Source organism: Dromiciops gliroides, chromosome 1 (assembly GCF_019393635.1).
Source record: "Dromiciops gliroides isolate mDroGli1 chromosome 1, mDroGli1.pri, whole genome shotgun sequence".
In the NCBI taxonomy this organism is placed as follows: domain Eukaryota; kingdom Metazoa; phylum Chordata; class Mammalia; order Microbiotheria; family Microbiotheriidae; genus Dromiciops; species Dromiciops gliroides.
In genome coordinates, this window is record NC_057861.1 from 65,458,028 (window position 1) to 65,472,568 (window position 14,541).

The window sequence follows — 14,541 nt, forward strand, 5'->3', positions numbered from 1 at the left end:
TGGAGCCAAACACCTGGGTTTGAATCCTGCCTCCCTTTATTGCTGGGTGACCTTGGGCAATTGACTTATCTTTGAAGACCCTTCATTTTCACCTGTAAAATGAAGGGCTTGAACTAGGTGGTCTCTAAGGCCCCTTCTGGCTTTAAATCCTGTGATCTCATGATTCTGTATCTAGAGATTGGGGCAAAAGCACTGGATCTGGAGTCCGAGGGCCCAGGCTGGGGCTGGAGCTTTGCTGCTTAGTAGAGAGGCAACGGGGGCCAGTCCTAGAATCCGAGGATCCACCTGGGTTCAAAGGCCATTTCTGACACTCACTGTGCAAAGTTGGGGAAATTATGGAATCTTTCCACCACCTCAGTTTAAGGAGGGTTTGGAATAGAAGCTCTCTTCCATCTCTAATCCTATGTTGGCTAAAACACTACAAGGGAGAGTTGGGTCCCGAGTCAGACCCTACCCTTTGGATAAGTGCTCGGTCTGCACAGGCTTCTACCCTGGCAGCTACACACAAGAGCCACCCCCCCCCACCCCCACCCCCCCGGCAGAGGGATCCCTCTCTCAGATCACAAGCAGCAGCCTGAAGATACTGAATCCTTTGAGTAAGAAAAGCTCTTCAAAGACAGAGGTTAGTTTTTAACCCTGCCCTGCCCCCCATCATTTATTTAGACATGAAAGAATGTTGAATTCCCTTCACAGTCAATCTACAAGGAAACAAATGGGCTAGACATAGGAAAGTAGTCCTGAAGAGACAGAACAAGTTGGCTGGATTTCTGTTTGTGTCAGAGTCAAGCTGCCTTTCCCCATACCGATAGTTTCAGACCTGGGCATGTGGCAGCAGATAGTTGGATCCCCCTCGTCTGGGGGCAAAAAGGGCTATGCCCTCCCTGGACAGAGGTGCCCATCTGGGCAGGAAGGCGAATACGTTCTTGTGAAACTGAAGTGATGCTGAGTCAGCCTTGGGCCCATTTGTTTTGGCCCTCCTCTGACCTCCCCTCAAGAGGAAGCATCAAAGGACTCTTGTCTAGAACAGAAGTACCATGAGGTATGGAAGGAAAAGCAGTGACAGGCTGTCTGAGGGCAGGCCAGGGATCTGGGCCACTCCTGCGGGCCTGGAAGAGAGGCTTCTGAGCCATACACCTGCAGAGTCCTGGCCTTAACACCCCAAGTACAACAATGTAGACATCTGTGTGGCAAACCATGACAATATCCCCTAGGAAACCGGCCCAAGACAGTCCCCTCCGGGCACGTCAGTAGAGACAAGACAAGACAAACTTCGGACAAGGCTTCAGATCACAGTTCAGCATGGCCTGTTCTGGCCACTATCACAATTTTAGACAGTTCAGCTCGGAATGCTCCTTGCCTGTGGGTCACTGAAAAAATAAACACAGACAAAAATATACAATCAGAGGGGGAAAAAAAGAACACACTCTGCAGAAGTCCCCTCATGAATGTTTGGACACCTGAACCCCACTTTCTTTTGTTGCCAATTCTTTTTTAAGTTTGACCTTTTTAAGTGGAAATCTCCTCTCAAACATGTAATTTCTCTCTTCCTCCAGTTACTAGGCACACGCAGCACAGCATCGTGGGGAGGGCATCAGCTTTGGAGTGGGGCAACGACGACACTCACTGCTTGTCTCACCTGGGACAAGTCCCTCAGCCCCTCTGGGATTAGTTTCTCCTATAAAATGAGGGTCCTGCACCAGATGGGCTCTTAGATTCCTCACCATCACAAGACATGTCACAGACGTGGGCCTATTTGCCCCTCTTCCAAATAGTCCTAGAGAGCTGTGCACCTCAATCAACATTTATTGAGTGCCTGCTATGTGCCAGACACTGTGCTAAATGCTGGAACTAGGCCCAAAGTTCTCCTTTCTCTGCTGTCAACTGTCACCTGCAGCTCTGCCTCTCTTAGAAACATGGACTTGGTGACAACCACTTCCCAATCAAAGGCCGTATTTGCTTATACTAGGCTTCTTGGTCATACCCTCTCTCAACCATCTGGAGTCTGAGCCCTACATGAGTAGAGTGTTTCTGACTCAGGGCCTTTAATTATGAACCTGTGACACCCCTGGCTATTCTTGGCTCTAGAATGACTGAAAGGGAAGCCAAGCCCTATCCCTACACCCAGGGACCCACTCCCAATATAAGCTTCCTAGAGTCTTAACAGAGGTCTGGGTGGGGCTGTTCATTTGAAAGGTAACCATGGGTAAAATGTGGGTAGATTGAAGGCCTAAAAGACTGGGGATTGAGGCCATCTCCCTTGAAAACTATAACTCTGCACTGAAAAGCCAGACATGAGAGGCAGCTCACACCCAAGATAATCAATTTCGTTTGAGCACTAAACACCGTGCTTTCTGTGACATCAGCCTGTCTCAACTTTTCCTCCTGTCATTATGGCAAGTGAGCAGAGCCGAGGCCTAAGACCTGATGGAATCAGGGCCGATTCCTGGCCTGTACATCAGACTTCTTAAGAATAACAACTCCATGGGGTGCTTTCAGCTGACAGGATGATTTCCTTACAGCAGTCTCACTGGGTAGGGTAATTATTTTCAGCTTCTTAATAAGGAAAACAAAGCCAGGCTCTATCAGAGCTAGTCTCTAGGATCTGAACACAGCTCCCTTGCCTCCAAATTCAGTCCTCTCTTCTACCACATCTGTTGCCTATCAATCCCTTCTGTTTGGATGTCCTGCTATCCTACCCCAGGTATTCACACCCAAATCCATTCCATCACTGCGTCTGAGCTATAAAATGAGTCACTAGGTCATAGGTTTTACAGCTCTAAGGAATCTTAAGAGATTCTTTAGTTCAATCGAAACATTTTACAGATAAGGAAACTGAGGCCCAGAGAAAAGAAATCCTGTTTTTTTGTTCTTAGAGATTGGGTCTCCCTATTTTGCCCAGGCTGGAAGGACAGTGACCTCTCACAGACCTGATCTCACTGCAATCTGGACACAGGATCTTTGACTGGCTCCCGTGGGCAGAAGTGTGGGCTGACAGACCCTTCGTAAGCAGCCTCATTTCCCTTCACCTCCAAAGTTCAGAACTACCAAGCTCAGGTGGTCCGCCAGCCTCCCTCTCCCTAGTGTGTGCCACCATGCTCAGGTGAAAGGCCTTCTTTAAGGTCATATGGTTGGTAGCAAGGAAAGCCACAGGGGATTTTACCACATGCTTTCCCTTCAATACTGCATTCAGCATTCATCTCTCTCTCTCTCATGCCTTCCTCCTTTCCCTTCTGACTCATCTCTCACAGTTCCCCTTCACTGCTCTTCTAAAATAAATATTTACCTGCTGTGCTGGTCACTTCAAATTCTTCAGGCTTCAGGGGAACATCTGCATCTTTTCCAGTTGAAGCTTTAGACTGAAAAGCAATTCTGAGGTTTACCAGAGGACTCTGTATAGGGGTCTGACTGTTCCATTTGCTTTGAACAAAAAACCCGGTTCTTAGGCCAGAGAAGCTCATGTGCTGCTGTGGACATTCATCTATTTCAGAGCTCATCAAACGGCTCGACTAGAGCTAGCAAGGGCACAAGGGAACCCGCTCTGCCTGGGCCTCAGACACTTAGGGGCCGGGTGACTGTGGGCAGACCATTTCCCCTCTCTGAGGTGCCCTCACTGCCTCCCCCTCGTGGAGCTGCTGTGAGGATCACTGGGGCACTGAGCCTTGACACTCTTGAGAGAAACATGGGCTGACATTTCAAAAAGGACTATGAAGCCTCCACAGAGCACACATGGTCTGCCCACGCCTGTATTCCTAGTGGCCAGACAAAGCCCAGAGCCACCCAGCCAGCAAGTGTGAGAGCTGGGCCTGATCCGGGCCTCCTGCGTCCGTCTCTCCATGCCCGGTGCTCTCTCTGCCCACTAGCGATGATGCTGTCATTTCTAAGTTTTCCCTCAGTCAGAGATTTGTAAAAAGGATAGAGAAAGCACATTTATCAGCACTGGCTCCCTTCCATGTTGGCCAAAGAGAGGCAAGATACTTGCATGGCAGCCACAGGCTGGCAGCCAGGACTAAGCTTATTTAGTGACATGAGGAGGCCTGGGATACCCCAAAAATCAATATAGAAGAGATTCCTTTTTTAAAAATAAAGCCAAGGCAAGGCAGCCATGAGCTGCCCCAACCTGCTCCTCTCCACCCCACCCCACCCCCGCCCCAGTATTACTGTATAGTTTGAAGTGGGAACCTTGTTCCCCCTCGAACAGGTGAAGGTTCCCTTGTTCGGTCGCACTACACACCTCCTGCTGGCCCTTTAGAAATTAGGGGGACTTCTTGGTCACATGGCTCTCAGCCTCCTCTAAGCCCCTCCCTGTTGGCCTGCCTGCCTACAGCTCCTGGCCTCCCAGCTTTTAGGGGTGGGCATTGGGTAGGTCAGCCAGAGATTGCTGCAAAGTCAATGCAGTGGGAACTCTACCTGTGGGAACACCCCCTTTCCTCCCCTTTGTCATTTGAGCCCACCCACAGCTGGCTGTGGACTATCCTCCCCAAGGGGTACATGCACCCCATTGACAGCCAGGGCCCTGGCTCCCTGCCTCAGTGACAGCAGAATATATATATTTTATATATCGGGAAAAAAAATAAAGAAAGAAATAAAGTCAAACCCTTCTAACTAAAACTCTCAATTTCACCCATTGACATCCCACCAATTCAGAATTAGATAATTTGGGCATATACTGGCTACAGGGCAGCCTATGAAATTAAGGGGGAATATTTAACTTACTTCAGGGACCAGCCTTCCCTTCCCTCCCACAGCATCCACCCCAAACCCCAGAACTAATTACAAATGACCCATTATCTATTCATGAAAGCAGTCACGCAGGGCCTCTGCTTGGCAACTCATTTAAAACCACCTAAGTGTGTGTTACTCTCTGGCTTTCTGAGTAACAAAATTGAATTTTAACCACCTTCTCAAGTCAGACTTGTCATTAATTCAGACAGCCTCCTCTGCCCTGCCTCCCATCAGCACGGGCACCTGATTTCATGGAGCAGAGGCCTGGGCAGCAATCCTGGCATTATCCCCAAATGCCTACCCTTAGTTAGAGTCATATACTAAGACTTACATAAGCCATGCCGTATTCCACCTCTGCTCCCTGCACTTCTGCCTTAAACTGAGTAAAGAACAGGTAGGACTTTCCCTGGGGCCTAAAAAAAAAAAATCATTAGTCATTCGGAGAAGGGAACGCTGTCGAGGTGGTACACACTCTGAATAGTCACTGCACAAATGATCTGCAGCTGCCCAGCGCCCTTTGAGCACCTGATCCTGGCTTCTTAAAACCAGGGAGAAATGGAAGCCCAAGAGGTCATGGGCTCTGGGAGAGAAGCATCGCACTGTGGGGGATGATGCAGCAGGTCTCTCCTTCCCTGCTGAGGGAGGGCAGCCACGCCATCCTGGAGCCTGGATTCCATCTCTGCCTAGCTGGATGATCCCTGGTCGGTTACTTTGCTGCTAAGGCTTGGTGTCCTCATCTATAGGATGAGGATAATACCCACCCTCTCTACTTCACAGAACTGTTGTCAGGGGCAAGTGAGGTAGCTCAGGAGAAGTGTTTTGTAAACCCTAAAGTGACCTAGAAAGCTGAGATTCCAGCCAGACTCTGGGCCTGGGGATAACCTCAGAAACATTTGTCTGAAGACCAGCTTAGCTCAGCCAATGGGGAAAGGCTCCAGACGTAGGAGTTGGGAACCGCATTAGCAGAAGGAGCCCTCACGGCCAGGAAATCACCAATAGTGACAGAAATGGGTGATTCAATTCAGCTTTAAGGTTTATCGAGTATTTTAGGTGTTGAGCTACATTCTGATGATCTCGAAGGTGCTAAAATAAAACTCAAAAATGCCCTTCGAGGGGTTACTGATCACCTGCATTTTGAGGGTAGCCAAACCAGAAAACAAAAGTTAACCAGGTTTTCCCCAGACCTACAGTAAGGCAACAGAAGGATCAGAAGTAAGGCCAATGCTCGCCCATTGCCTTAGCTCCCCACACTACATCCATGCTTTCATTCTCTTGTAACAAGAGCAGTACTCCTAAAACCTGGGTCATCCAGAAGCCTCTGAGATAGCCTCAGGCTAACATAGGGAATCCAAATCAATTCAACACAGAGTGAGGCCCAAGTATCGAATAGTTATTGAGCACCTACTAAGTGCAAGCAATACGAAAGGAATTAGAAATACAAGCCTTATTTCCTGGCCTCCAGGAGCTCACAGTGGGACTGGGTAAAGAGAAGACCCAAACTGTACATGAAAAGCTAACTGAAAACCGAAGCATAATTACATGTTTGCTTTCTTTATCCGGTATACCCCCTTCTTCTGTTTACCCAAACCCTACCCTACTTTTAGGACCTAGTTCCAATCCTAGCTCTTCTCTCCACACAGCTGCATGCTCTGAACTAACTCTTCATGACAGCTGGCTACTATACTCCACCCAATGACAGACCCCATGAAAACCACCACTGTACCATCCATTCTAGGAGGCAAAGGACACTCTTCAGCAGTATTAAGTGAGAAATGCATCCAAGTCCTTTCTGGGTCTCCTTAAGTGGAAAAGGAGGGAGATGGAACAAAGGATTATCTGAGGTCCAGCCCAGCTGTCCTGAGATGGGAGCCACCAAGTCTTTTTCTTCCTGTCAGATGGAGAACCATCAGCCCTTATCACCTGCTCTGCCAATACATCCTATGGTCCTCTAGGCCTCAAGACCACTTCCCTGTCACCTGAACTGCTGACCACTGCCCACGGGGGCTGGGGCCTTGCTGAAACTGCACACTCAGGACTTTTTCCCATCTGACCTGTGTTGTCTCTTCTCCCCTAATTACAACATAAGCACCTTGAAAACAGAGACTTTCTCCTTTTTCTACTTGTCTCCCCCCCGCGCTCAGCACAGTGCTTGGTACAAAGTGAGAGCTCAATAACTGCTTTTTCCTCCCTTCATTCAGTGTTCTAAGGTCCCTTCCCAGCTCTGATGACATCCTGTATTTTATGTTCCAAGGCCGCTCCTTCTCTAGCTTTCCCTGGCTCTGCCGTCACCACTGCTGCTGTAATTCCTACTTCTGGCTTTTGGCTAGCATTTCAAAGTTTGTGAAGCAGTTTACAAATACTATCTTACCCCCATTTTACAGATGAGGAAACTGAGGCACAGAGAGGTAAAGTGATTTGCCCAGGGCCACATAATCCTGCCATAGTGTCAGAGGGAGAATTTGAACCCAGGTCATGCTGACCCCAAGCCCCAAGCCATATCCATCATGAGTTCTAAAGGAGCCAGAGGGCAGATAAAATAACAGTCAAAGACTGAACTTGCCTCCAAACGATGCAGGTGAGGAGTTGGCTGTCATCGCTGAGGTCCAGGCTCATTTGCCATTGCTGTGAACAGAAGACAGCTTAAGTCTCATGATGCTTGTAAACAGAAAACATCTTACGACTTTTTTCCACTTAAAATTGCTTTGAGGCCCCTGAGCACCAGTAAAACGTTCTAACCCAGGAACAGCATCCAACCAACCAAGGAACGCTCTTCCTGCTTTTAGAAAATTACCTAAGAAGGTACCGACTTGCTGACGATGCTGACGAAGAATGTGAGTGAGGACCCCTGGTGGAAGGGGCAGCATGAAGCCTGATGGGTCCAGAGAGGGAGGGCCATGTCACACCAAGGTCTGGCGGGGGTAGCCCTGCCTCCCCAGCACTGTCAGTTACTTGTTCCTGTTGACTTTTAGCCCATCTCTGGGTCGGGGGTGAAGAAGGGTGTAAATGCAGCCTCTGGATGAGGGACTATTACAGTAGCATGACAGCGATTCCATTCAATCCAGCAGTCAGTTGTCAGGCCTTGTTGTTCTCCCTCCACAAGTCCTCCCCCATCCTGGGCCTTCTCCCTATCACCTAGTGGTCACCTCCTGTTCCACCCCTCCCCCCCAAGGACACACCTCTCAGGTGGACTAAAGTAACAGCACTTCCTTTCTAACATGTCTCTGTTAATATGTATTGAACTATTTGAGAAAAGGAGAAGATCACAGCAACAAGAATCCAGACTGGACAATATCAAAGGTTCTTAGACCCTCTGTCAGAGACCCTTTGGCAGGCTGAAGTCTCAGAATGTTTTAAAATACATAAAATAAAATACACAGGATTAAGAAGGCAACCAATGATCGCTTTTTTCCCATTCAAGGGCACAGACTCCAGGTTAAGAAGCCCTCATATAGACAGAGGGAATGCCAGAGGAGAGGCTGCTGAGCACCCACTCCGGCTCCTAGCCCAGAGTCTGGAGGAACGAGAGGAGGAGCAGCTAAGCCATGAAGAAGGTGTGGTGTCAGCTCGAGAGAGCCCTAGATGATAGAAAGAGCATGATCAGAAGAGATGAAGGATGAAGGGAGGTTTGTTAATGACCCAGGGATTCCAGGGGGCACAATGGTAAGGAAAGGCAGGGGAGGGAAGGGGCCAGGTGATGAATCTACTTCTCAGCACCTCTTAGTTATCATCAAGTTCTTTTCAAAGGCAAAATGCTAAAGAAATGCTAGGGAATTCTAAACAATTACCACCACGAAATTATGAAATTCACTAGACAGCATCTTTTAAATTACATCATCACCATGGGTTCCACAAAAACTCAAAACCTATTATACGACTTCTTCATCCCAGGGAGTGCAAAGGAATAAGAATAAATAATAAAAATGATAATAATAGTGGGTGACATTTACACAGCACTTTAGACACATCATTGCATTTAATCTTCCTCGAATTCCCCCCTCCCTGCCCCCACACCTCCCCCGTGAGACAGGCAGAGCAGTTATTACTGACTCCCCTTGATGGACGAGCCCCCTGAGGGGATCTGCTCAGGCCCCTTAAGAAGCAGAGGGAGGACTCAAAGCCAGGTCTTCTGGGTCCAATCCAAGGCCTTCTCCAGTCAAGTCTGGGAGGTATGGGGCATGTAATGTTTCTCTACTGCACTGACAGTGAGGCCTATCAGGGTTAAAAGCCCTGCCTGGAGTCCCGCTGAACCAAGACAAGCTGACCCCCAGTCAGCTATTCTGTCGCCTCTCAGGAGCATCCGCTCACTCAGCCTCTTAAGGGAAGGTGGAGCTTGCTTCTATGGGGGGATGGAACTGGCCTCTGGCCAAGCTGTGCTAGGATTTGAATAACTCACCTCATTAGTCCCACCTTGAGAAGCATAAGTGAATGTGCAGGTGTGCCCTCCCTGGAGAACAAAGGAGAAAAAATAAATCTTGGGAACAGCAGGCAACGGGAAATCATAAAGTGTTGTTAAATACATCTCCCCTACTTTTCAGTTTTCTTGGCTCTGAGCAAAGGAAGTCAAATGAGGAAGTCAAATGCCTTTGTTAGGCACTGCTATAGGCAAACTACAATCAATTAACTCAATTATCTACACCAAGAAGTTGGGAGAGGATTAAGACACAGGAGCCCAGAGTGGAAATGAACCTTAGAAAAATCCTGTTTCAAGCTGAAGAATAAACACCTTCAAGAATCTATCTGACATGGTCTTCCAATAGGGGTGCCTCCAGTGATGGGAAACTCACTCCCTCCAGAGGCAGGGCAGTCATTCTACTTTTGGACAACTTGACTTATTGGGAGACTTTTTTATGCAGAGCTGAAATCTTCCTCCTTTGTCATTTCCAGCCCTCCCTCCTGGTTATTCCTGGGTAAGTGGCTCGATGGACAATGTACTCATTTTTCCTTTTCCCTGAACTACACCATCCACAGCCCTGAACACACAATCTACCACTCCATTCTCCTCTTCTATGCTCTCCTGAACCTTGGCCCAGGGGTTCAATGCCCATAGATTTGAGAGGGATTAAGGGCCCCTGTAATCTGCCTTAGTCAGATCACTCCTGGAGGATCTGGAACAGTTCTGGATGTCACATTGAAGAGAGATACTGATATGGCAGAACCTGTAAGACCAGTGCTACTATCACCCTTATCCTAACAGATAAAGAAACTGAGGCAGAGGGAGATTAAGTGACTTACCCAGGATCACACAGTTATTAAGTGTCTGAGGCTGGATTCAGAGTTAGGACTGCCTAACTCCAAGTCCAGTACTCTATCCCCTAGGCCATCTAGCTGTCGAGAAATTACAGAGGCTTGTAAGTAAACTTCAATCTCAGGGAATAAAAGTTCCTCAAGGGCAGGACTGCCTGCACTGAGCCCTGCCCACAGGATGTGCTCGCTGCATGCTGCAAAGCACTCCTGCTTCAGAAACAGAGGAGCCCAGGGCATCTCTCTCTGTTTTACTGTCCAGGGCACCAGGACCCCCAGGCCACACTGGGGCACACAAATGGGCTGATTTAGCAGGAGTGCAGATGAAGATCACACTGTAACAGGGCAAACCCTCTGAGAAGCTCACTCCTTTGGGAGGTGGTCACTCATCCCCCTGAACCTTGGTGGTGCCAGGAGTCGACTTTTGGGAATGTCCATCAGGGGTCTGTAACAGAGGAGCTGTTCTTCCTGAGATGCTGGGCTGCTCCTGTAGCCCCAAGCTGAGGGGTTCTGGGGGGCAGGGCTCCCCTAGCCACTTCATAAAAGACCACAGTGCTACCAGCACTGGACAGCAGAGCTCTGGGGCCACCAGGACCCCAGGCTTGGGAACTTCTTCCCTACATTCTCTTTCCTTCATCCCAGAACACTTGGTCATATACAACAGTTATTTAACGCCTAGTACAAGCAGGGCTCTGGGCTAGGCAAGCGGTCTGGAAGTCCTTGTCCTCATGGTTGCTGTTTGTCCTTCGTTCTTGAAGAGGACCATGACAGAAGTCATGACTTGTAATGAATTGGATTTAAGTGAGGGAGGGCTGTGCAAGGCCACCAACCTTACTTCTCCTCCGGAGCCATGATCAAGACAACTGGAGATGGCCCTGGATGTTTAAGGCAATTGGGGTTGTGACTTGCCCAGGGTCACACAGCTAGTGTCTGAGGTAAGATTTGAACTCAGGCCCTCATGACTCCAGGGCCAGCACTCTATCCACTGTGCCACCTAGCTGCCCCTTGTCCCCATAGAATTCACAGTTCACAGCCACTACTTATTTTACCTAATCTTTACAACCCTGTGAGGGGAGGCAGGCAGAGCATTGGGCATCATCTACTCTTTACAGAGGAATGAATCAAGTAACAAATGCTTGTTAAGCACCTACAAGGTGGTGCTTGAACAGCCTTGAAAAAACCTCCTGGGGGGCAGCTAGGTGGCGCTGTGGATAAAGTACCGGCCCTGCATTCAGGAGGACCTGAGTTCAAATCTGACCTCAGACACTTGACATTTACTGGCTGTGTGACCCTGGGCAAGTCACTTAACCCTCACTGCCCTGCGAAAGAAAGAAAGAGAGAGAGAGAGAGAGAGAGAGAGAGAGAGAGAGAGAGAGAGAGAGAGAGAAAGAAAGAAAGAAAGAAAGAAAGAAAGAAAGAAAGAAAGAAAGAAAGAAAGAAAGAAAGAAAGACCCAGAATTTCAAGAGGAAGAGATGAGAAGGGAGGTGTATTCTGGGCCTGGTGCATGGCCTGTCTAGTGCAAAGCACAGAGATGGGAGACTCCATATCATGTGTGTATCTGGGCTGAAGAGTAGGAACGGAAATCTGTTAAGGGGAGGAAGGGGCCAGGAGGTGGAGAATTCTGCATGCCGGATGGAGAAGGTTCTATCTGAACCTGGAAGGGATGGACATCCCTACTAGAGCGTGTGTGTGTGTGTGTGTGTGTGTGTGTGTGTGTGTGAAATTTTAGAAAGACAGATTTTACATATATAAAGAAAGAAATAGACAGATTTTACAAATATACCCACAGACAGACAGACAGACAGACACCTGGTCAGACCTTTGCTTTAGAAAGATCCCTTTGACAGCTGTGTGGAGGATGGACCAGAGTGCAGGAGAGATTTGAGGAGTGCAGGGAGACCAAAGAAGAGGACACTCAAACAGTTCAGGCAAGAGGTGCTGAGGCCTGAGCTAAAGAGAGATACAGAGAGAGAAACGATTGATTCTTTGAAAAGGTAGGAAACTAAGCCTTGCAGAAGTAGTGACCCGTCTGGCCGGGGCAAGGCCAGGACCAGCCTAAATTTTCATCTGTGACTCCCCAGCACAATGCTGCACATATACAGTACAGATAGTTAACGACTGTTCACTTTTCACCGGATCTCCACGTCCATAATCTCCCTACCAGACTGTTATGTTAACCACTTATCCAGGAAGATACTGTATTTGCATATGTTTTATCTGGTCCAGAAGACTGTGCAATGTGGATAGGAGCTGAAGTTCACTTCTTTCAGTGTCTCCCTCCACGCCTAGCACAGGGCCCAGCACACAGTAAGGGTTCAATGTGTGTTCCTGTTAAGTCAATCTCCCACTTACTCTAGTGCTTGTCCTTCTTTACTATTCCTTTAAAAGACACTCCTCCCGGCTCCATTAGGTGACTGGACATTGGACAGAGCACTCCGTACAGTCTGGAAGACTTCAATACAACCTCAGACACTTACCAGATCTGTGACCCTGGGCAAGTCACTTCATTCACCCTGTTTGCCTCAGTTTCCTCATCTGTAAAATGAACTGGAGAAGGAAATGGCAAACCGCTCCAGGATCTTTGCCAAGAAAACCCTAAATGAAGTGGTTGTCCTCCTTCCTGGCTTCCCTGACATCCTTCAATTCCCAGATATAACCTCATCTTCTACAAGCACCTTTGCCAAGCCTTCTTGATTCTAGAGATACTGCCCCCCCCCTCCCCCGGGGCAGCTAGGTGGTGCAGTGGATAGAGCACTGGCCCTGAAGGTGGGAGGACCTGAGTTCAAATCTCACCTCTTACTAGCTGTATCTGCCTTAAACATCAGAGGTCATCTCCAGTCATCCTGATCTATAGCTTGCCACAGGACCCGGATTGGCTCTGGAGCAGGAAGTGAGGCTGGTGACCTTGCCCAGCCCTCCCTCACTTAAATGCAATTCACTGCAAGTCATGATATCTATCATGGTCCTCTTCCAGAAAGAAGGACCAACTAAACAGCCTTCCCTAAGCTGATTATTGCCTGTTTATCCAGTATATGACTCGTTTGCATGGTGTCTCCATTAGATCCTAAGCTCCCTGCGGGCAAGGGACTGTCTTCTGCCTCTTTTTGCACCCCAATGCTTAGCACGGTGCCTGACACATAATGGTGGGAACTCAACGACTCGAGACAGATATCTGAAGTGGAAGGGTCCCCAGGACTGAGCAAGTCGGAGCCGGGAGGACCCTTCGGCCACAGGACGGCAAAGTCCTTGGGGCTCGCCCCCACCCCCCGCCGGGGGAGTGAGTCTGGGCACCCAATCCCGTTCTTGGAGGCCCTGGGTCATCAGGCAAGGGTCGGACTCGGACCCGGGCTGTCGGGCCAGAGGCGGGGGTCGGAGCGGCCCGAGGCCGGGGCGCCCCTCACCCGCAGGCCCGGTAGCACGCGGCGGACGTCCGGGCTCGCGCTTCCCTGTCCCGCCGTCCCCTTCTCGCCTCTCGTTCGGGTGGACGAAAGGCCCGCCCCTCCAGCCGCCCCGGCCCCAGCCCGGCCCCGGCCCCCGTACCGCCTTCGCGAGGCTCTGCGAGAAGGAGTGCACCACCCCGCCGGGCCGCACGTCAAACTCCACGGCGCGGTCCCCTTCGCTGCCGCCCCCCGCTGCCGCGGCCGCCGTCGCCAGGAGCAGGAGGAGTGAGGCCCAGGGGCGTGGGCCGGGGGCGCCGAGGCCGCCATGGCCGCTGGGCGCCGCCATTCGGGCCGGAGGCTGGGAGGGAAGAAAACGCTGACGGGGCGCCGAGAGGGACACGTTAAGCGGGCCGCGGGGCGGGCGGGGGACAGAACTCCACGTCAGAGCTAGCGCTGGCCACGTGACTGGCTCTCCCCTCCCCCGCCGCCGGGCCGCCATCTTGGGTGTGAAGGAGGTGATCTGAAGCCGGGGCAGGCATCAGAGCGGACTGTAGGCCTGCCCCAGGTTTAGAATTGGGGGGCTCCTCGGGGTTGTAAACGGGGTGACCTTGTCCTGTGAGGTGCTCCCCTCAATCCGCACTTGACTCCAATGAGAAAGTAGACGCGGACCCGGGACCGGAAAAGCCCCGCCCACAGATGGCGCTTTTTCCGAGACCCATTCATTTCTTTGCCTTCCGTGGCGTTACGTCACGCTCCGTGGCGTTACATCACATTCCCCTCCCTCCGTTTCGTATATCGTCAAACCCGGCACCAAGAGAACAGAATTGGGATTTCTATTTGTTAATTCATGTATTTGGTTTTGGGGTGTTTTGCGGGGCAATAAGAGTTAAGTGACTTGCCCAAGGTCCCACAGCTAGTAAGTGTCAAGCGTCTGAGGCTGGATTTGAACTCAAGTCCTCCTGATTCCAGGACCGCTGCTCTATCCATTGCGCTACCTAACTGCCCCGAGAAGCGCTAAAAGCGCTTTCTATATTCAAGGCTCGGTGCTAGGCTGTAAAGTTATTTTGAAATTATGTTGTATTACATCATAGATGCTTTGCGTTTGCGTAGTGTATGCAGGTTGAATTTGTAAACCCCCACCGCAGTCTACAGCCTTTGTTATGTGGGACAAGTCCCGGCACACTGGACCTGTTTCTT

General features: G+C 49.9%; 1 protein-coding gene across 1 annotated transcript; it reads right to left on the bottom strand.

The window, feature by feature from the left end:
- Nucleotides 1–623: 623 nt before the first annotated feature.
- MYDGF (myeloid derived growth factor) lies at nucleotides 624–13,937 on the bottom strand. Its single transcript, XM_043976040.1, is given in 7 exon segments — nucleotides 624–1,367; nucleotides 3,284–3,356; nucleotides 5,054–5,135; nucleotides 7,283–7,344; nucleotides 9,116–9,166; nucleotides 13,505–13,778; nucleotides 13,780–13,937. Coding segments are annotated over 7 exon segments (726 nt in total). The 5' UTR covers nucleotides 13,884–13,937; the 3' UTR covers nucleotides 624–1,287.
- Between the last annotated feature and the right edge of the window lie 604 nt (nucleotides 13,938–14,541).